This window comes from Aythya ferina, assembly GCF_964211825.1.
Source record: "Aythya ferina genome assembly, chromosome: 1".
NCBI lineage: Eukaryota > Metazoa > Chordata > Aves > Anseriformes > Anatidae > Aythya > Aythya ferina.
Window position 1 is genome coordinate 129,955,733 of NC_140296.1, and position 22,901 is coordinate 129,978,633.

The following is a 22,901-nucleotide window of genomic DNA, read 5'->3' on the forward strand; positions in this document are numbered from 1 at the left end:
GCGCGCCCTGTTTCAGGCGCGGGGCCGTTGCATTTCCAGGCAGCCCGCAGCCTCCCGCAGCTCGGAGCATCAGCTCGGAGCACCTCCTCGGCGCTGCCCGGCCCTCGCTCTTCGCCTCCTCGCCGCCGATTGCGGGGACGGCCCCGGCCGGGCCAGGCCCCGCCGGGCTCCGCGCACGTTTTGTCGAGCCGCTGGGGAACGGCTTTGTCACGGGCTTCGCTGACAACAGGATGAGAAGTGCGAGGTGGTGCCCGCAGGGGGGGTTCCGTAGCCGCATTCCTGCCTTGTTTGACCCACAGAGCCGCGTCCAGAGGCACGGGCGCTCGCCCCAAGCGAGCCCGAGCGCGTAGGGCTGCGGGCGGTGGCGGCGGGTGCCGAGGGGAAGCCGGGGCTCCTCGCCGCCCCCCGCCACCGAGGCTTCGTGGAGGAGAAATTCGGGAAATAAAGCGGAAAAAAAAAAAAAAAAAAAAAAAAAGGCGAAGGGCCGCGGGCGCGGAGCGCAGAGGGGGGAGCTGGAAGCCTCCCCTCGGGGTCTCGAAGCGCCTCTTCGGAAGAGCTCGGAGTTGGGGCTTCAAGAAAGTCGGCAGGATTAGCCAAACGAGATAATGAAGGCTCCTCGTAATGGTTTTTACTGTGGGGAAAATTAACCAGTTGCTAATAATTGTATGGTCTCTAGGCCAGACGGTCCCTTTGATAAGTTAACATGTACTCCCTTTATGCTCCTGGTAGGGGGTAAACAAATGCCTGAACAAATACAAATACACATAAACACGAATGTGGAGAATAGCAGTATATGTCTTAGATCCAGATAATAAGTGTGGGTATTGTTATTTAGATGGCGCATACTGGGACACTTATCTTTTAGTACACTCCATTTTCTAACTGAATGCAGTGCTAATCGTGGGATTGAAAGCTATTGTAATTGTGTACCCATCTAAATGCTGACAAGAATATACAATTACATTGTTTGGAATTGAGTTTAATGTTCTCTGAATTTTATTAGCATTTATATTTACTTATGCATTAAAATTCTACACAAAAAGAGGTCAGAATACAAGAGTAATAGACATAAATATCAGACCTATCCACACCCTCGCTGCATTTCTGCTGAAAATACCAAACGAATATATTTTATTTTATTTTATTTTATTTTATTTTATTTTATTTTATTTTATTTTATTTTATTTTATTTTATTTTATTTTATTTTTAAAGGAAGTGATAGAATCTGAAATGAGCAAATAATGGGTTTCCATTCTAAGCAGTGCCTTTTCTCCCTCTGGATTTTGCAATCGTTTAAAGGTTTTTTCATACCCGACTTTTTATTATTATTTATAATGTGCGTGTTACTGGAAAATCTTTCCACAGTATGCTTACCACCACGCGATGTTTAAACACACATTATAAAGTGGATGTAATTGTAAACACTCAGAGGGATATAATTACACGTAGCAGATTTAGGAGCTAATTCTTTGCTTCTCTCTCTCTCTCCCTCTCTGTCTCTCTCCCTCTCTCTCTTTTTACTCTGCATTTTATCAACATAATTATTTTTTGACTGCAGACTAACACCCAGAAATTGACAGGCATCCATTATAAGCAGCAACTTGTTCACCAAATTGAAAAACAATGAACTGCAGGTTTATATGTGCCCATTGTCATACGGAATTACCATGGCTTTGTTCCACAAGAGGAAAAAGCTAATGGTTTTGAAACAGCAGGTGACAAAACACATTCTTTTTTTTTTTTTTTTTTTTTTTTTTCCTCCCCTCTTATCAGTTTGTTGATGAAGTCATTACGAACTGGGGCCCAGAATAGGGTTGGCCTTATTTTTAGCAGATAGACTTTTAATGAGTTCTATTGTGGAGACAGTCATGTTGATTTGCTTACATTTTTTTTCCCCCCTTCACTCAGAAACTCCCAGTATTGAAAAGCTACTATCAAAGGACTGGAAAGACAAGCTTCTTGCCATGGGATCAGGGAACTTTGGAGAAATAAAAGGTAATGCTCTTTCTGTGCTACAGCTGAGAATTAATATGCTTATATCATGGGCTTTATGGAACTTTGTTTGTTTGTTCCTGTTCCTTCCCCTCCCCTCGAAACATGGTAATTCGAGGCTTAAATGAAGTGTATGCTCTCCATCTGTAGTTAATGTAAATAAATAAAACGTTATATTGCCCTAAGTGAATTAATTTATATAAAGCTGTTGTTGCACATATCATTCTGCATTATAAGAGGACACATCTTGTTCCTGGACTGAAAAAAAGTCAACTCATGTATCAAACACAGGCGTATGTGTGGTGTCAGAGTATAGCAGAACTCAGCTTTTGAAATCTGAGGGTGATATAAGTCCCTGTTAATGTTCGTACAGATTTTGATGATGGAGATTTTTGACTTTTCTGTGTGTAGAGGGAAAAAAAAAAAAAAAAAAAAAAAAAAAAAAAAAAGAGCAAAGTTTGTGTAATGATATCTCTAGGTACCAAAATTAGCCTGTGCAGATTTTAAAAGACAGCGTACAACATCTGTGCACTAAAACACGTTCTTTTAAAGCCGTACTCCAGAAGGAAAATGACAAAATTTGACCACTCTCCAGCAGCAGTAGCTTCTGCTTTGCCAAGATATTTCCCCATTTTATATATGTGAGGTCATTTTAGGGAACCTGTAGTTGTTTGTTTTCATGTAATTTAATATTTTTAATCATTCTTCCTGAACACTTGTGATGAGGAACCAGTGCGAAATACCTGTGTGGCAAAAAATTTAGTTTTCAGAGCAGCTATTATTATTCTGAAAAGAAGCAGGGAGTCTGATCCTTCTCCCATTTCTATCAGTGTACATCTGGAGTAGCAAAATCAAAGCCAATGTTGTTTTGGAAATGTGAAAGTAGAATGAGATTAAAATGAAACCCTTCTTTTATGCTTTTAAATGAGATTTTATCCCTCTCCATTATTTTTGGTTTGTTTGCGTACTAATGGTGTTCCCAGTACAGAGATCCTCATTCAGACAGGCTCCCAGACCTTGTGCCTGGCAGGTTCAAGGACCTTCTGTGCAAGAGGTGGGCAGTATTCAGGAAAAGACTGCAACATGACATGCTCTGAGAGGTTAATACATGGGTCAGTGTGCAAAGATGGTGTTATTCTAGTTGTATGTGCCTTCCAGCTTGTCACAAATATGTCACCAGCATTAATTTGCTCTAGTCCTCTGACTTACACAAGTAGGAAAGTATGCCACTTGCTTCCCCTAGTTTCTTTCTAAGAGTCTATAATTAAAAAATAAAAATAAAAATCATTACATATGTAGGATAACTTTAGAACAGAATATCGTGCTTCAGCCCCAAACGGGATGTGATATTCTTGTTATAACTGAGGGCCAACTGAGCTGAGCACATTTTCCCACTGAGCTGAGCACATTTTCTCCGCGCATGCAGAGCAACAGGTCATACCTGTGATTCCTATTGTTTGGAAGTACATTGTTCTGAATTAACAGCATCATCTGCTGCGGCCTGATGAATCTTTAAGAAGTTTTGGACCTGAAGGACACACTGGTGGCTTTCATAGCCACTTTTGGGTGTGTTTCGGCAATTCTTGCAGGATTTCTGGAGCTGCTTTAACTCCTGGTGTGCTGGAGCTTGCAGGAGTTTTCCCAGCGTTTCTCTCCCTCAGGACTCGCTGCGCTGAAAAGTGCTGCGAACTGCAAAGGCAGTCTGCTCCCAGTCCCTGTGATCTTGTTCTCTTGGAGGGCAATCTTTTTTCTCCCTTCCTCTCTTTCCCTTTCACAAGTTAAACTTGAAAGCGGCAGCAGCAGCTCTATGCTAGCAGGAAAGAAATTCAACAGTCCTTTCAGTCTTGCCCGGGGAGAGTAGGGGGAGAAACAGCACAGCCTCAAAGAAGAGTTTGCTCTGCTTTAATTTTTGTTTTTTAGCTTCATATTTTGAACACAAGTTGAGTTATTGTTCTGCAGCTCCGTTCAAAAGCCTCACATCTGAGGCTTTTTAGTGCAACTGTGGTGCTATGGTTGGGGGGCATGGTTATTAGGTGTTTGGATCAGGTTTGGCAGTAAGCTGTGAAAACAGGCACTGGTTTATTTTTCCTTCTGACTGCCGTGACAGTTGCAATTATTGTCCATTGTTCCTAGGTGGCTGGAAAGGAGGGAGGATACAATAGAGCATTGCCCTCTGGGGGTAAATGAATTTGACTTACAGGTTCTTGGGGGGTCACGCAGGCTGATTATTTAGTGCCCAGGAATGCGGTTTTCATGGCACCGCCAGCCATGAGCGGCCAACAAACAATGGGTCAGCTGTATTGCAGCTGTATTTAGTGAGACAACATGAAAGGTGTGCAAGTGGAGCTGTTTTATACTCACGCATGCGTGTACAAACACCCATATATTACACTAGAAAATGTTTTTGTCCTTCTATATGAATGTGCAGTTATTAAGTTTTCCAGTTGTGATTTTTCAATTAACTTCTCTCTATATTTGGCTTGGCAGCTGCATTTTTTTTTCTTTCATTTCTATATTAGCAATATTTGGAAACACCGCACAAGTAGTGTCTTATTAATACACCCTGGAATGTGGACAGCAGTAGAAGCTGTACTGCCCAACTGTCTTCTGCACTGAATCGTTTTTTCCATATAACTGTTCAAAATTTCATTGTGTTTTTCATTAGATCTGGGGGAATTTTAGTATGTCATGTGCTAAAGTCTCAGCACTAGGCTACATATTGTTAATGCCCAAGTCTGTGTTATTACCACTGAATTTTATTCTCTGGCAGAGATTAAAAGAAAGGGAGATGAAGTGGAAGACTTTATTTTCTATTAGTGTTATTTCTTTTAAGTTAGAAAGCAGTAATATTTTATTAAAGAGTGAGGAGTTTGTGAATGGCGGGAATAAGTCACTAGACTCTAGTTTTGTGTTCACTTCTTTCTCTTACTTGCTTTGTTACTTTCAATAGCTGCTTTAAGTCCCCTCTTCTTAATTTGCATGCCTGTAAAATGGGAAATCCATCACAGAGAATCTGCAAAGGTTTGCTTATAAACTTTAAGGTCTCAGTCAGAAGGATCTTCTGACTGAAGATCTTCTGTCCAGCTATTAAAGGAAAGGGAAATGTAACAAGACATTTCAGGGCTTGACTGAAAGATATGGCAAGGGAATACCCTTATATTGAAAATGGGGCAAAGTCTAGAAACTGTCATATCTGGAAAAATTTAATTCCAATGCCGCTGTTTGTTTAGAGAGGGTTAAACAAATAATATGAGTTTGGCATTGGGTATTTCTTAAGAATTTTTTTTTGAAATCCATACAATTTTTACTCTGTTTAGAACAAGTCAATCTATAATAAAACCTACAAAGCTTGCAGTTAAATGGAAATATTTTTAAATGAAACTATAAAACTATATATTGAACTGGTTAAAGTCTGTTCAAACTTACTTATATCCATCATAGTAAAGAATGGGGCTCAAAAGGTCTCTGGGTTATTCATGGATAATGCAGTTTATTGGAGTCAGCGAGGCAGAGAGAACTTCAGCTTTCAGACTGATCATCTGTAGGAAGAGAATTACAGCCCCTCTCAGCAGAGCCTTCTGTGAACTGCTGGGTGGCAGTGGCTGCTTTCCTCTGACACGATGCTGCTGAATGCGGCAGGTGCAGCGTGCAGGATGGAGCATCAATAGCTTAAGGTGTGAGAAGTGTATTTCCAGGCTCTTCAGTATCAGTGGCCATCCCCATCCCCATACTTAGAAAACAGGCATGAGACTTGCATTGTGCTGGCTTTGGGCCTCCTCTGAGCAGACTTCAGGGGAGGCTGCTGGCCCTGGACGGCCAGGTGCGTCGTGAGGCACACGGTCGTGCCTACGCAGCTGGGAGCGAGGCGGCTTCGTCCTCCATGAAAAATCTCTTTAAAACTTCCCCGGTGTTCACAAAGCCTTTCTGCTAATCTTGTTCATCTCTCACTTATCGGGAGTTGTCAAGAAGTACAAATACGTATTTTGTGTGTTCCCCACTTAGCTAATTTGAATAGGCGTGTGGAACAAAAGGCTAAACTGACTTTTGTTTCTAATCTTTCCGAGTTGATTTTCTTTGGAAGTGAAGGCATTGTTAACAGTGATTGTGCCCGAATCTCTCAAGAAAGGCTGGGCAAGCCTGAACCTGATTTTCTGTTGTTTAAAAATCCCTCTCTGTTGTACAGGTTAGTTCCTAAACAAGCCTGGCAAATGGGTTTTCTGCATCCACTGTCAAAGAGATTACCATTAGGGGAAATTCAGCCTCTCTTTGTATCCACTTAAATCTAGGTGACTCCAAAGACTTTACCCGAGTAACTCCAGATTTATGAGTGTAATTGAAAGCAAGATTAGCCTACCAGTCCTAATCTTCAATGCATGATAACATAAGACATATGTTTTGTGTGAGAACCAGTGCTCCAAGTTACATGAAGTATTGGTGCAGGTATTACACCCAACTGTGTCTGATGTATGATAGAGCCGTGTTTGCCCAGGCTCTAATCTTGCTTCTGTGTTGGGAAGATGGGGCATGAGAGAGTACATAGTGAACGGTCTTAGGGCTGCCAATAATGGATAAAGAGAAATAATCCATTCAGTGATACTATAGCTCATCAGAGCCCATGAATTAAAGACATATGTTATGTAGATTCAATGTATGGATTAAAACGGATAATCTGGTAGGTGACACACAGAATCTTGAGATAAGTGGGCTATGCAGATTCGGTATATGGATTGTGAAGGATAATTCCATTTAAGTAACACTGGACAAGTTAAAGACAAGTAAGCTTTGGGTAGTGCTCAGGTTATGTGCAGTAATCCAGTGAGTGACATGTTGGATCTCATAATCTGTAAACTGAAGGCAAGAAACTAGGGATTCTGCATTTAGATGTGGCCAGGAAGAAGGGGGGGAAGGAGAGAGATTATTAATGGAGAATACGCTGGGTTTAAACCTGTGAGTAATGAAGTGCAGATCCCCAAGAGATGTGTGAAAGCTGCAGACTTCTATAGGAGATGTGTGAATTTTGCATTTGCAAATTAGTGGTCAAAAAATGTTTCCAAACTTGTGTCAGATGTGGACGTTTTGTCTTTTCTTGTGCGGATAGCGTTGTATTTGGAGTGGGGAGAGAAGGAGGGTGAGAGAGTCTTAAGTGAAGGAGGTAAGATACATGTGGTTGTTGGCTTTTAACTATGATAAATTCAATACTTATTGCAACCTACTTAGTGTCTTTCTTGTGCTTATTTTTTGGGGGTGTTTAATGGTCGGCAATTTGCTGACAGTGAGCTTTAGTCCTTTGCTAATATTGCAAGAGTGCTAGAGGGGGAACCTGCCCAGCGGCACACAGGGGAACCTATGTTTTGAGAGGAAATTTGGCAGCTGCTGAAATAGTGGAGGTTGATCACAGTGCAATGCGATACTCTCAGACTACAGGGCAGTAGACAGTGCCAACTGAGCCACACCAACGCAGAACATCTTTCAGGCCAAATGAAAGTCTGAAATGGAGATTGTGACTGGATGGAGTTGTTCCTATTTGACCCTAGAATGGGAGGTTAGTTGGGGGCAGTGTCTGTGAAGGGAGGGTTGGAGGAAACTTCCCGAAAGCATCTGAAATGCAAAATCTGAGAATTTGTGGCAAAGCAGCAAATTCAGACTATTTGGGATTTTTTGTACTTTTTTTTGTAAAGATACTTAGTGTGATGAGAAAAATATCAGATTCTGTTTGAAGCAAATTCAACTTTTATTTTAAAAAATATTACTAATGGAGAAAGTAGAATAAATTGAACTAATTAGAGTAGCAAATGCCAGTGGCTTTATTTTATTTGAACATGTGGAGGTCAAACCACTGTATTTAGATATCATCCAGAGTGCTGGATGACAAAAAGGACTTAAACCAGTTCTTCTTTGTACTAAAATTACCTCAAAGATGTACTGGTAAAGCTGAATGTTGCTGAGCTACAATTACCAGTTTGTCAAAATAAAGCAAATACATAGATATTTCTTACTGCTTGTACTGCTGCTGCATGAAGTTCCACTAGCAAATGCTGTGTCTCTAGCCTAGTTCTAGCTTGTTGTCTAGACAGTCAAACAAAGAATAACCTCTGAGAAGTAGTCAAAATACAAATGTTGTCTATTCCTTTTGTAACCTTGACAATAAGTTACTAACCTGGTTGAATACCAAGCTTTGTTTGCAGTCTACTGTACCAAAACTTTTTATGACGGCAAATGAAGAATGCTCACTGACAACTTCTTTCCAGCGTTGCGAAACAGTAACGTGTTGGGCTGTTACAGAGCAGACGGCTAAGTTTTTGTCCCCACAGAATATTAATTTGTGAGGGTAGTAATGGCAAAAGACGGTAATTGTTCATCATTTGTTTTTATTCATTCTGCAAAGTCTTCCACTGAAACCTAAAATAGTAAGACTGTCCACATGGTGAAATATATAGCTTCCTTTGAGCTTGCTGTTCTAAAAAGGACCTTTATTTGCAAGCAAAAAAGATTCATTACATAAATCTGTGGGTGCAGGCAAATAGGTTTGAATTCTGAGATTTTTCTTTGTTTGTTTGTTCTTGTGGAAGTGGCCTGCTAAGTAAAAAGCAGTCGGAAAGTTTTCTTTTATTATGCTGACTTCCCATATCAATCAGATGAAGTCATTTAATTTAGCAAGGTAGGTAGCTGTAAGTGATGGTGGTCATTGTGTAGTAAAGTTGGCTTAAATGCTTAATGAAAAATGCCAGTTTTAAAATGTTTATGTCCTAGCAGATCCAAGATTTACTGGCTTGAAAAGCTGTGTGCCAGTCCGTGATAAAACACTCCCCAAAGTATTGATTAGGGAAGCATCAAGGGAGTTTGCACACGTGCACAAGCACATACCCACACCCACCCACAAATTCATACAGGAACACCGCATCATCACAGAACCTACGAGTACATACTCACTGCTCAGTCACAAATAATTGACATTTCTGCTGTGAGAGAGGGAAAAGAAGAGCTTAAATTCTGAACTTACCTCTGCCGCTGAGGTCTGTTTATCAGAGCACGTTTGCTGAAAGCACGTAATGGCAGCTCCCCATTGCCTCACATATACAACCGCAGGTGACGTCAGCGGTGCGTCTGCCTGTGCAGCAAGGGAAGAAGAGTCCTCTTTAAAATTATTACTAGGCTTTAAATAGATTTATTTTTTTTAGGGGAAGCGTGACAAAGATTAGTTTGCTTTTCAGCAGAAGAAAATTAGGCAGCCTCTCTATTTTACTTTCCTGATCCCCATACTGAGCAGAGTAATACTGGATTTAGATTTCTAATGAGACAGAGCAAAGGTAAAATTGGGGTGGGGGAAGAAAAAGAGTTGGCAGTGGGATGAGAATGACAATCTCAAGACAAGATACTGGAATAGAACCCTCAAGAAAAGATACTTGGTTTAAGGACTGTTGCCCTGATATTTTTATTCATTCTTTTTATATAATAATGTTACTGCTAGTAGGATTTTAACTCTTCTGAGGACAGCTGAGTCAATAGGCTGATCAGTTTGAGAAGCCTCCTTCTCAGCTCTTTTGTTTTTTTATTGAAACTATTACATCTCCCAGCCTAAAAAATCTCACTAAAAATACATCACTGTGGTAAACACTTGGACATAGCTCAGACTTTAGATGGTTTATGTGTTGTAGTTATGTCCCCATCAGAGCTAAGTTAACCAGAAGCTGTGCTGTAGCACAATTCTGTCACTTGGTTAGTGTGAGAGCGTCAGTTATTTCCTCATTCCCAGCACTCCTCTAGACAGGACCCTGGCTGATATCAAACTGGGTCAAGCAAAGCTGGAAGTATTTATACACTGCCTCTCTCTGCTAAAGTCTGCGGTGAAATTCATGGCCTTTACTGAAATTGTTTGTCTGATGACTTCAGCAAGGCTGGCATTAAAACAGCTTACAGTGTGTGAAGTTAAGAAAGGCTTCAGGGAAATTTCTAAAACTTCATGCCTTAGTTTTCTCATATGTAAAAGTAATACATAACAGTGCCTTTTTACCTGCTTTCAGTCTTTAAGAAAATCAATTAGCTAATGCTTTGAAATTTGAAAATGCTCTATACTGCATGCTCTAATTATTATTATCCATCTTATCATTATTTGAATACAGAGTACTTCAAAATATTCTTATTTCCATTTAATGTTTTTTTTTTCTTCTTCGTCTACAAAGCCTTGTAGATACAGGAGGTTTTTTTTCTTTTGTAACTATAGTTAATAATATGAACATAATACAATATTATTGTGTCTTCTAGGCTTTATAACTCGCACATTGTTTTCTTTGATTTTTCTTTGAAAGACAGATGCTGACAGTTCAAAAGCTATTTACGTAATTAGCTTGATAGTAAACCGACTCGGGGGATGAATTTCACTGTCTGTGTGTGTGGGGGGGAGTGTGCACATGTGCACCTCTGATTGATAACATTCCTAGTTGTTTAATTGAGACATGTCACCAGGATTCAGGAGAGCCTTGCCTCATCTCTGCCCCTTGCAGAATACACTGGGTGCTGTGCAGCTGCGAGCAGATCTGTAGGTTGGCTGCAAGCAGTCTGATCACTTGAACATTCGTAGCAAACGCTTCAAATGCCTGTTAAAGAAAATATTGGCTTTCCCGATTTCTCATTTACATTCTCATTCTGTCTAATAAATTACAATAAAGTATTTACTGTTTTGATCGCAAAAGCAGTTTCTCTGCCTTTTTTTTTTTTTTTTTTCCCTTTGGTTCTGTTTTGGATGGATATGCCAAGGTTTCTCCTGTTCGTTTTCTCACTTCAAGTGTGTCATTTGGTCATATTGGTGTCTTCATTCTAATGTTTATTAAAATGTTACTGTCACTGCCAGTCTGAGACTGTGAATCAGAACTAAGAATGTGTAATAGTTTATTTCACATTCAAGTAAATTTCTTTTACTACTTAAACACTATTATGGATAGTGTTGATCTGAGATGAAGTTTAGGTTTGGTGATACAAAATGCCACTAATTTGAGTCTTCTTTTATTGCCATCTGCTGCGGGTGTTGCATCCACAAACATGTCTTTTTTTTTTTTTTTTCTTTTCGTTCCGGATCTCTTTTTGTGGTGGTAGAGAATAAGCTGATGCATCTGGGGAGCATCTTTTCCTGGGCCATTCACTGTATCAAATCATAGCGAGTACTCTGATGGTCTGTTGCCTGTGGTGTTTTGATGAGTTGTGAAAAATCCACATTTTGCCATTGCAGCAGTAGAGTGCATGAGAGAAAGGTATGAGCACCTCCAGCAATCTCCGGGATAGCAGGTGGCCTGGTGGTTAAAAGCTTTGTTAAACATGAAATGTGCAACATCTATTTGTTGTGGATCTGACAGTAATTAAGAGTAATTTTTGAGGCAGCCATTGATGTATGCCACTCTCCTTGTACTCCTCACTCAATACCCATGTGAAGCTGTCAAGCTCTACACAGCAATAATGGGCACTTTTTTCCCCCCCCTCCCAGCCATTCTGCATGGTTGGAGTGAAAGCACCATGACCATCTGAATGGTGGGTGCGGAGTATGAAGCAGCTCTAGAACCATCCCAGCTCTGTGTGCTGACCCAGTCCAGGGGCAAAGCGGCCAAAGACAGCCGCTGGGGCTGGTGGCTTGTCCTCCCTGAGATCTGTGCCACCTTCTGAGGTGTAGCAGTGCTGTCAGCGCAGGGATGACCTGTGGATTCCCAGTGGTGTACCTTAAACAACTGCCTTTACGCAGTCACTGCTGGGGTTGCTCAAAATACTAGCACATTTTGCCTTGTAAGCTGTGGGATTCTTAAAATGGAAGTCCCTTGGTTGTCAGGACACTTCACATGGTGTTAAAGGTTTAGATCTTCTCAGGCACGCTAAAAGAGAGAAAACAGCCGTGTAGGATGGAAGTCCACAATCCTTGACTGCATACAATTTACAGTGTCTAGAAATGGGCACAAAAATGGCAACTTGTGCTCTAACTTGGTAGTGTATTTTAATACACATTCCTGTCACAGAGTGTACTTTGTAGTGACCAAAACTTTTCACCATTGCATAAATAACTCTGCGTACTGTTTGGCCTCAATTTGTTATGCAAACTAAGTTATTTATGAATAGTAATTGTTAAATGGCAGTTTTGATATTTCCATAAATATTTATTTGTTTTGTTATTTCCACAAAAGAAATTATTAAAAAGGTGTGCTAGGTAGTAAGGGCAAAATAAAAAAAATACCAAACTTAAAACGAACGCCTCATATTACAAGCAAGACAGCCTGATTCAAGTATTTTTCTTCCTTTTAATTTTCACACTTCTATAAGCCACCAGTTATCTGCCCCAAAAAAACACCTGTGATTCATCATCAGTGTGGCTCATATGGATATGTGGGTAAAGCAAGGGGAAATCTACCCCTAAACTTACCATCTCCCAGTAGTCTCCCATATCTGATCTTCCCTGGTTTTGTGCAGGTTACTTGAGAATATGGCTGTCCGAATACTTATTTTGCAGGGAATGATACCTTAAAGAATTAACATTGTAATGATACGTTATCAAATTTATTGGAAAGATGAGTTAATCACATGAAAGCATGTACTAAGCTGTGTTTTCCAGAAAGTATTCTCCAAAGAAAGATTTTTTTTTACAGTTGTCAGTGATAAATTCTCCCCTTGAGCTTATTAGCAAACACATTGTTCAGGAAATGCAATGCAGGAGGGCTTGATTTTGTCAGACTACATCCACTCCGGCTGATAAGCCAAAGGGTTTACGTATTGTACTTACTGAGTTAGTACATCAAGCATCCCATCTGGGCACTAAAAGTTTCTTTAGAAGATAAGTAATAACAAAGAAGTCCTCTGCATCCCTCCAGGTGCACAGCCATGGTGTTAGCTCACCCACACCTTCTCCTCATTCCTGCAGCTTAAGGCAAGCTGTCATTTTCCCAGGGAGGCAGCCTTTTGCTCCTCTGTAGGTAGACAAGACAGCAGAAGAACCTATGGTAGCTGGTTGCGCCTGCAGCTGTGGGGTTGTTTCTCGTCACTGCCGGGGCACTGGCAGGTAGGGAGTTCTGCTTGTGCTGCCAAGGCGAGTGGGAGCATTCAGATAACGGCTCTGGGTACCGAGATGTCTTCTGGCCCTGCATCAGTCACTCTGTGACCGCTCTGCCTGTCAGTCTACACACATGGAAACATTTTTCCACCTTTCATAGACTCATTAAAGGTTGGAAAAGACCTCCAAGATCATCTGGTCCAACCATCCACGTACCACCAGTATCACCCACTAAACCACATCCCTAAGCACCACGTCCAACCTTTCAAAGGTATGGTGAGGATTAACTTAACTTGACAAAGTGTTTGTTGATTCCCAACTGAGAGCTGGTGTGGGATCTCAAAATACGCTGATGAACCAGTACTAGCTGAGTATCTTTGATGTGTGTTGCTGTATATGTCAAATGAGTTATTTGAGAGTGATGATTTTTTGCTTACCCTTCATTGAAAACTAACCCAATCCTGTATATTCCTTCTCTCTATAGTTCTTTCTCTCTCACTCTCCTGAATCCTCATAAAAGTTTAGAATAAAATATTTTTCTTTTTCCAGATATGTCAGTGTGTACAGCATGCTATGCTGCCAGTATCAGTACGCTGATAGTCAAAAAGTGAACTTCTAGCAGCTGATAGGGCAAGGAAGGAGCTGTCTTTCAAATAATTCTGCTGTACATTGTGGAAGCATTGCACAGTTTTTCCTGGAGAAAAATCCACGAAGGGCAGACGAGTGACAATAGTCACTTCTAACTATTTGTATGTGCAGGTGGCAAGTGCATTACTTAAAGCAGTTCTCTATCTCCAGTATTTGAAGTAAAGGTTGTAAGTTAAAAATAATTTATTTGCCACTGCTAAAACACATTCTACCAGCTTTTAACAGAACAGTTTTAAAGTCCAGTGGTTTTGGTTTCAATGTGTTTCTCAAGTTTTCAGCACCTGCTACAGTTTTTTTGTATACCATATCTGAGGATATTCTGCTGTAGCTTTCTGTTGTATAATGGTATTTTCACATTGATCTGTAGCATTGTAATAAAAAGTTAATAATTACATTTCCATTATATGTAAATATGGATTCTTTGTCTTTTATTTGGTGTGTATAACTGTCTACAAATGCTTTAAAGGGCTTGGCTAAAGTAGCAAATGGGGATGCTGCTTGGGAGAGCAAGGATGAAATTAAGTAAATGTAAGTGAAACCAAATATCAAGCCAATAGCCCTAATGATGACATTTCAAAGACTGTGGCCCAGTCTTCTGAGGCATGCAGTAGATGATTCACTATTTCAGACATTTCAATCCAATCTTGAAAGCTGTAGTAAATATATTGTAGGGAGCATTCCTGCACTGGCAGGGGGGTAGACTAAATGAGCTATTACCAGTAGCTCTTTTCCATGTCTGACTGATAGTTGGCTAGGAACATGTTCAGTATAGTCGCCAATTTTTTATTTTTATTTTTTTCCTCTTGGAGAGCATTGGTGATATTGGCAGAAGAACACTTCCTGTATTTTAGAAAGGTTTGTGTGGCAGGGTTGTCCCAAAAAGCAGACTGTTTTGAGGAGGCATAGAGACAGATAGTCCTAATCCTTTCCTAAAGCTTTTTTTGAGAAAGGATTTCATAGGCTCTGACTCATATGAGAGGGTGTGGTGGTACTGGGTTTATCTGTGGATTAGCTGCTACACATACTTTCTGGTCTTCTAAATTCATAGTAAAATGATACTAGATATAGTGCCATTTTTGTTTCTAAAGCGTGATTCATAGTTGTTGATTTTTCTTGGAATTTTTCCTTCCCCTCCTTTATAACCACTGTCATTCTGTAAGGAAGGAGGACTTTTTGCAGAATGGTTTAGAGATAGAGTCAGTCAGTTCCTGTGTCTGTGTCTGTTGAGCTCTCCTACAAAAAACAGCTAATGACAGTAAAAATGAGAGATGCACTTAACTCAGTTTTTCTGATATGTTTCTGCAAGACTTTTTCCTTTAAAAATACTTAGCAGCAGCAACGACAGTGCTACTTATTATTGACAATTTAAATACTGTGTCGTTTCATCTTCATCAGGGCAGATTGAAATGATGCAGCCGGCAGCATGCTGACAGCTGCCGTGTGCTGTGTGAGCAACAGCGAGGTTGCCCACACCAAGGGGACCTCCCTGCTTCCCATCCATTATGAAGAAAGGGTAACATGCACCTTGCAGCTTCTGCAAGCGTCAGAATGTTAATGTGTCTTTGTCATAAGTTTCTGCTGAAAATGTGACTGTTTCTCAAAATTGCAAGTGTTGATTTTGATCCCCCCGAAATGTAAACAGTGTTTAAAATTTGAAACTCTTTCAAAACAGACAGTATTTTTTCCCTATTGATCTGATAAGAAGGCAACAGAAAAATAGATGAAAAAGCAATGAAACATTGAAAGGGGACACCAGATCAAAGCCTGTGTACAGAATTATGCTTTGTGGCATTTTCCTGTGGAGGGACTGTGTGGTTCTCCTAAAACTTTGCTTGCAGTGAACCTGAAGAATTGAAATATAACTAGCTCTAAATTTCCTCTCTCCTCTCTTTACCTTTTTTTTTTTTTTTTTTTTTTTTTTTTTTCCACCATATGATGCTCAGGGACTCCAGAAAGCCTCGCTGAGAAAGAAAGGCAGCTCATGGGTATGATCAATCAGCTGACCAGTTTGCGAGAACAGCTGCTAGCAGCTCATGATGAACAGAAAAAACTGGCTGCATCACAGATCGAGAAACAACGCCAACAAATGGAGCTGGCTAAGCAGCAACAAGAACAGGTGAATGATTATTATAGTGGCTTTCAGCTTAAATTGTCTTCTAGAAGGACTTTCCAGTAGCTTATCTTTTAGGGTCTATACTTCTCAGGTTCATTCTCCACCTTTTTTTTTTTTTTTTTTCCCATTTGTTTTCTTAGGCAAAGAAGTTTGAATGAAGATATATTGTAAGAATGCTTTAATTTGCAATATATACGATGGTTCTTTTTATCTTTTAAAGATATGTCTTCCCGTTGCAGGGTATTCTCTTCCAATAGTTTTTCTTTTTCTTTTAAATCAGTGTAAATAAGTGTGCAAATTCATCCATCCTGAATAATCTTTCAGTGCTGCTTGAATTCAGTGATACTGAATAGGAACAAAATGTAGCATTTGGGTTGCAATGTGACAAATGAAAAAGATTGTTTTGCCAACTGTGGAAAAAGTGGGGAAGAATAATATAAAGTTAGTGAACAAGTTTGATTTTTTTTCTTCTACACTTGAGAGTCTTGATTTTCAGCTCTTACAAATATTCCCTCCACTGAAAATGCAAACATGTTTTCACACATGAACAGTTCCAATGTGAACACATGGACACATATTTTATGCAAAACTACAACTTTTTTAACAAATGTGCACCACACAAATTTTAACAGAAGTGAAGGTCCATTTATGCACCTGAACATGAACAGAAAACCCATAGATGTGGGTTAAAATTTTGTCAGTAGTCTATCCTGATGCCTCTTATCTAGAAGATTTTGGTCTGAGCATGCATCTCAGCTTGTAATGAAACCTGAATGTGAATTTTTGTGAAACTCACAAAACTCTGTGAATTCAGTCGTGGTTGTCATACTTCAGAGTTTGTATGGTAGCAAAAAGCATTGCTGACATCCTCAGACATTCTAGCCTTGTTTTTCCCTGTTTTTGATTATTTCAAAGTCTTATTTCAAATCCTGTATATTTTGGCCTGAAATCTCACCTGGGGAGAGTGGGAGAAGTGACTTAAATTAGTGAAGTTGTATCACACTGTTATTTACATGGAGAATGTGGATGAAGGTGTGAAGGTGTAATTGGCCAGATCCTTCCATGAGGAGACATCCCACAGAAGCTACTTCCTTTGCCCTGACTGTAAGTCATTACTGCTATAGGATGATTGAATGATTTAAAAGTGAAAAAGAAAATGAAAAAGAAGGTAAAAATTACTGCAGGATTATTGTTAGGATAACTAGAATTTCTTTTAATTTAAGAAATAGTATATAATTCTGTTATATAGAAACTAAAATACCCAAGTTTTCAAAAAAATGAATTGATAAAAAATATTTTGGTTGCTTAAAGAGAGGCTCTGAAAAGAGAATACTTGCTTAATCTTTTATATGTGGAATTACATGAGCAAGTATTTCTTATGCTAATAGTTTAATAACAGAAATGAAAGAAAATACCTAAAGGGAAAAATGCACAAAATTCCTCTCAGTAAGTATGTATAAATTCCCATCTGACCCTGAGATGTGTACACATACCACAGGGGAATAGCAGTACTCCTTAACTCCTTAATGTTTGTACTTCTGGGCTAGCTATTCATGAGAGTAGAGCTTTTGTGATGACTTGGATGAAAGTTTTTCAAGTTTGCTTTTTCAGTTTGAGGCATATAATGGTTTATCTTCATCAGTTTTCTGAGAACTCTAGTTTGATTACACTGTTGTCTGCATTTTCCTTCACTGTATGCAAAATGTACCTACCTTCCCAGCCATTTAGGAAATGGTGAGAGAGGGTAGAAGTCCTTGTGGAAAACACACATGACTTTGAGAGGAGACAAGTACTACATCCACTTGTGTGGATCTTTCAGCATAGAGCTGTGTAGACTTGCACTCTGCCCCCTTAGTTTCTTTCAGCGGATGTTGTACCCATTGAAGCACAGAGAGTCAAAGTGATTTTCCCATATCTAGTTCCAGTCTCTTTGCATCTGTTTCTACACCAATGAAATACACCCACTGCCTCCTGGGTGTCACATTTCCTCTCGTGGAAAACTTTGAGTAGGTGGCACTAAATATAAAAAGAATTTTACTATCCATCCTCCTTTTTTTTTTTTTTTTTTTGGGGGGGGGGGGTTCTGCCTTCCCCTACTATTTTCCATCTTCACTGCCAGTATTGTTCTTTTTCCAGCAGGGAGGAGCAGATGAGTGCTCTCTTTTTAGTGACTTCAGTGTGCTGTTTCATATAATGAGAGAGGAGAGATTTTTGCATCAGTCTTCTCCTAACATCCAGGATAGCATTTCCGTAAGATTCCCTTTCACATTAGTATTTGCTGTTGCCACCCACCCTTGAAGGTTTATTAGCTTAACAGCACAGGTTAAAGAACTAGGCAGGGCAGAATATGACTATGCAGCAACTCCATGAATGATTATACATATCTCACATTTCTTCTGTGCACTTTCTCCACAGATTGCAAGACAACAGCAGCAGCTCCTGCAGCAGCAACACAAAATTAACCTTCTTCAGCAACAGATCCAGGTCAGAGACTGCGTCTCCACCCATGCCCCTGTTATCTATTTCCCTTCTGTTCCCCCACGGTTTCCCTCAGCCATTCTTGTCATAGTTGTTTTTTGTTTTGTTTTGTTTTGTTTAAATCTCTGCCAGTGGTTTACATCTTATTTATGGAAAAACACATGAAAATGTTAACTGTCATTAAGCAAAAAAATTCTGTAAGGTCGATTTCTGTAAAGCCTTGTGTGGTTAACACTGAACCTAGAGGGATCAAGAAGCAGATGAGAGAGCAAGGTGGTGTTAGCAAGGGTTTGCTAACTGAAGGGTTAGCAAGGGTTTGCTCTGAAATTGCTCTTCAACTTTAGATCAGGAGTGGCAAAAAAAATGTTGCCAAAAAGTGTTGGATTGGAGTGGATCTCTGACAGCTCTGTTTTTGAGGTTTTGCTGAAGCAGTTATCTTCAGTGATCTATAATCAAATGTCTCTCCTTCCTGCTGCCTGAGGTGCTGAACGTCTGGAAACTTTCAAAACATTGGGTGAAATTATTGTCTGAATGAGAAACTGGTCAAAAGGTTGGTTAGATTCTGGAGAGCAACTGTGAAAATCCTAGGTATCTTCACATTTACTCCTAATAGGAGAAAAAAGTTGTTAACCCAGTGTAACCAGTGAACTTTATTAAACCCCTTTTTCCTTAAAGCATTTGAAAGTTTCTTTTTGTGCCACTGGTTGTATTTCATTACTTCTCTTGCAGGTATATATATGCATAGCCCTGTCTTGTGAACAATGCAAATCAATTTAACAATAAAGTTTTTCAAAGAATAAGAAAGGCAGGGGTAGACATTTTACAGCTATCTAGAGTTATGGTTGAGTTTCTGACTGTTTAAGTATGCAGTTATTTACAGAGCAATGCAAGTCACTGTGGAAGTGGATGTTATGTTCTGTTAGTACAGTAACATCAGGATCTTCCTTCCAAAACATCTCTTTAACATTTTAGAAATAGTTGCATAAAATTATGTGCCACATCCTTAGCTGCTCAATGAAAACATAATTCCCTCAAAATCAGAGGAGTTGTATGGCTTCACACTAGCCAGAAAACTGGCTGTCATTTCAGAGTGTATTCTTTCATCATCAGGACTTTTGTAACTATGAAAAAACTTCTGGAGAAGTTCCGTCCCTCTGTTACAAGGCAACATATGTAAGAAGAGCTTTGTTGTTGAAAATAATTTTGATATTAGAAAGGCCTGGATTGGCCTTGACCTCTGTTTGCTTGGTTGGTTGGTTTTGGTTTGGTTTGTTTTTTTGTTGTTTGTTTTTATTTTTATATTTTTTAAAAAAATTGTGGGAGGGATTTTTCTTTATTGCATTATCTTTAATAAGACTAATAAAGAAAAACAATACAGAATTTCTACCACAGCAAGTAAATTATTTACACTTCTACTATTTAGCTATGAGAGTTATAGAGGAAATTGTTGTATAAGCAGTGAATAAAAGTAAAGTGAAGTAACATAATTTGACCTCAAGCCTTTTAAGTTATAAGGTCTTGTAGATAAGAATGAAGTATGTCTTTTTTAGGGTAGTAGAAAACACCAATTATTGATAATGGGATATAGAGTCTTTCATCTCTTGATCTCTGATCCAAGTTTGACCTAAGTCAGTAGTAAATGAAAGTCAGCTAGCTATCATCTGATACAAGCTGTGAGCCTAAGAAATGATTTGGAGACCTGTCCCAAGGGATTTAGGATGAAATATTGACCCTTTCAAGGTCAGAGTTTCACCTCCAGGGTCCACACAAAGCCCATCAGATCTGGGGCACCCTCCTTTGGGATGGTCACATGATACAGGTCAAGAATTGAACAGGCAGAGAGACAATACTGTCCTCTCATTCCCACAGAGATAATCTATTTGTAGTGAAATTTTGATTATGCTGCCTGCCTCTTAACAGTTCTGTGGTCTGTATCATCTTGTAGTCTTGCAAACCCTAGTTGCAGTCCAATTATTGTTAAATCACTGAGAAAAAAGCATTTTAAAATAATAATAATAATAACACTGTCAATGAATACAAAGCAATACATTTCTTCTCAGTTGCATGCTTAGTTGACTGTTGTCAGAGCAAAGCAGCAATTCCTGAAGAAATATGCCATTTTATATAAATGGAGACAATGAAAGCACCCCAACATGCCCATGTTTAAAACGGTTGGTGAGTTTACAATCAGGTTATGGTGGGTGGAACAAAACTGTGACATGAAGGTAGCTGGGAGTTCAGATTTTCTGACCTTCCTGTAATTAATCTGAGGCTTCTGTCACATTGTCCCAGAGTTTTTAAACAGCATTAGATTTATTGACAGGGAAATATTCCTACAAAGTCTGGATAACTATTTGACTTATGTGCAATTGAATGATTAGGCTGCAGTTATGAACACAACCTATTTATGACAAAGGATTCATTTTACTTGAGCCAATTTTTTCTAATCTTGTAAGAGTTGCCATAATTCCAAATAAATTATTACACGAAAAAAAAAAATCACTATTGAAATAATGTATTGAAAACATAATACCTTAAGGTTAAAAAAAAAAAAAATACAGCCTGGCTGACCCCATGATTTATGACTCTTTTCTCTAAGAGCGCTAACTTGGAAACATTTCCCCCTCTCCTTAGCACAGCATACAGTCAGTCACCAATATGCACGCAATACATAAGCAGAGAGAGGTTGCAATGTACCTCGCCTCCTTAGAGAACTACAAATGCTGAGTATAACTACATCTCAATTAAACTAGCCACTTGTGTGATGCTGAGGAAAGATGCCTTAGATACTTGAGCATAGAAGGATGTACCTGGCACATGAGTGTCTAATTGACATTATGTCTTTTTCAAATCCATCCCTTCTGAACTAACTGGAAAGAGGTTTCATTAACACAGACCAGCAGCTTGTCTTTGTCTAGGGAGTTAAGTAAAAGGTAATGCTAAATGGGAGAAAAGTTGCTGATGAGATTAAAATCAAGAATCCATATAACCTCATAATGCTAAAACGTGATTTATACAAGATTTTATGTTTTGGCAAATTGTTATAATAATTTTTATCTGCTTTTTGGGATGCTCCACACCTAGTTTGTGAAGGGGGTTTAGTTTCTCTGAATAATGAATTCAACCTTCTCCCATCTTATTTTATGCTACTTTGGAATGCATTCTCGCATGCACACTGCTTTCAGTCCTGTTTCATCTTCATGTGTAGTTTCTGCCTGCAGAATCTTTAGGATCTTCTGTCCTGCACAGCTTGGTCTTGTTATTTTAACCAGAACTGAAACTTAAATTTGTATTTTGTTCTGTTTGCTCTCATGCATCAACAGCCTTGAAGATTTCAGTCCATATTTTTGAATAGCTCTGTAGTTATATGCAGCTGTAGAACAGACTGAGGAAAGAACATGTAGACACGAAGTATTGCTCAGTGAGTTATTGGTCGAAATCTGGTTTTCTCTTTCAAGGCCTTAGGGGATCTCACAACATCACCTCCCTGTCTTCCTCTGTGAGCAGACAAGTGATTTCCTGGTATTCTTTTAAATGTGTTGCAGTCTGGGGCTCCATAGCTGTCTCATCAAGTGGGCAGAGAGTGAAAGAAACTTGAAGACTAGATGCTGCTTTTTCATGGTTCTGAGCTGGTCCCCAGTACAGGCAATGAGCACACTTGCCTTGAAGAGTGTCTTTGAGATGCAAAGTTTTGTGCCATGGTACAGTATATACCTTCCACTTGCTCAGAGAAATAAGTCTAGCCTAGGTTGAAGGTTGAATAGTTTGCTTTGAAGCTCAGTGACAAAAGTCGCTTTAATTGAACTATAAATGAAATGCAGTTGTTAAAATTCATAAAGCAATTCATATTCAGTAGGGCATGGTTGGTAAAATAGGTCAACCTTGCAGCTCATATTGTGATAAAACCAATGTTGCTAATCTCACTATTTTGTATAAAACACTGACAGTGTTTTTTGTTGTTGTTTTTTTTTTTTTTTTGTCCTCAAGCCGCAGCTCTTGGAGTCATGTGATGATAAAAATGCCAGCTTTCATTTATTCAAAATGTAAATTTCCAACTCTCATATTTTCAGGCAAAACTTGAAACCATGAACACTACAAATTCCAAAATTAGAAGGCAAACAAAACGGAGGCCAAATGTTGTTTTTTAAACTGTTCTGATTTTTAGTCAAAATTTTTTTTGGAGAGCCCAGCTTAAGATCTTGGAACACTTCAGGTTGCCAATAATGTAAAATTAAGATCTCGAAGCAGCAAGTAGCAGCAGTGCTGCTTTACAGTGTCTCTAGCACTTGGGCCTTGATCTTGTTTGACTTTGTAGTTTTACACTGTCAGTACTTGGTTACTAATTTGTATTAAGTTGTGGGCAATGTAATTAGCCCAAGAACTGAGTGCTATCTGAAACTTGAGGGCAATTCCTGCCAGACAGCAATCATTTGATGACTCTGTGTTTTTGTAATACAGGGTTCTTGCTTTCCTTCAGAAAAAGAGACTTGTCAAAAGATGTTCTGAGGGGACACCTTTTCTGTTGAAAATAAGGCTCTGAAGAACGCATGGATTATGACTAAGTTCTGATGCATCTCTAGGAAGCCGTGTGTGCGGCCTGCGCCATGGGCCAGGCAGGCTGTGACTTCTGCTTGGTGCCTGGCCAAGCT

General features: G+C 39.4%; 1 protein-coding gene across 25 annotated transcripts in view; it reads left to right on the forward strand.

Moving 5' to 3' along the window:
- The window catches only part of SOX5 (SRY-box transcription factor 5), a 650,695-nt gene that overhangs the window by 484,709 nt on the left and 143,085 nt on the right, over nt 1–22,901 (forward strand). For all 25 annotated transcript variants that reach the window (XM_084509197.1, XM_084509199.1, XM_084509212.1 and 22 more), the window contains 3 exons: nt 1,910–1,996; nt 15,605–15,777; nt 18,190–18,258. In XM_084509197.1, the coding sequence (XP_084365323.1) occupies nt 1,910–1,996; nt 15,605–15,777; nt 18,190–18,258 (329 nt within the window). The remainder of the gene's footprint in view (nt 1–1,909; nt 1,997–15,604; nt 15,778–18,189; nt 18,259–22,901) is intronic.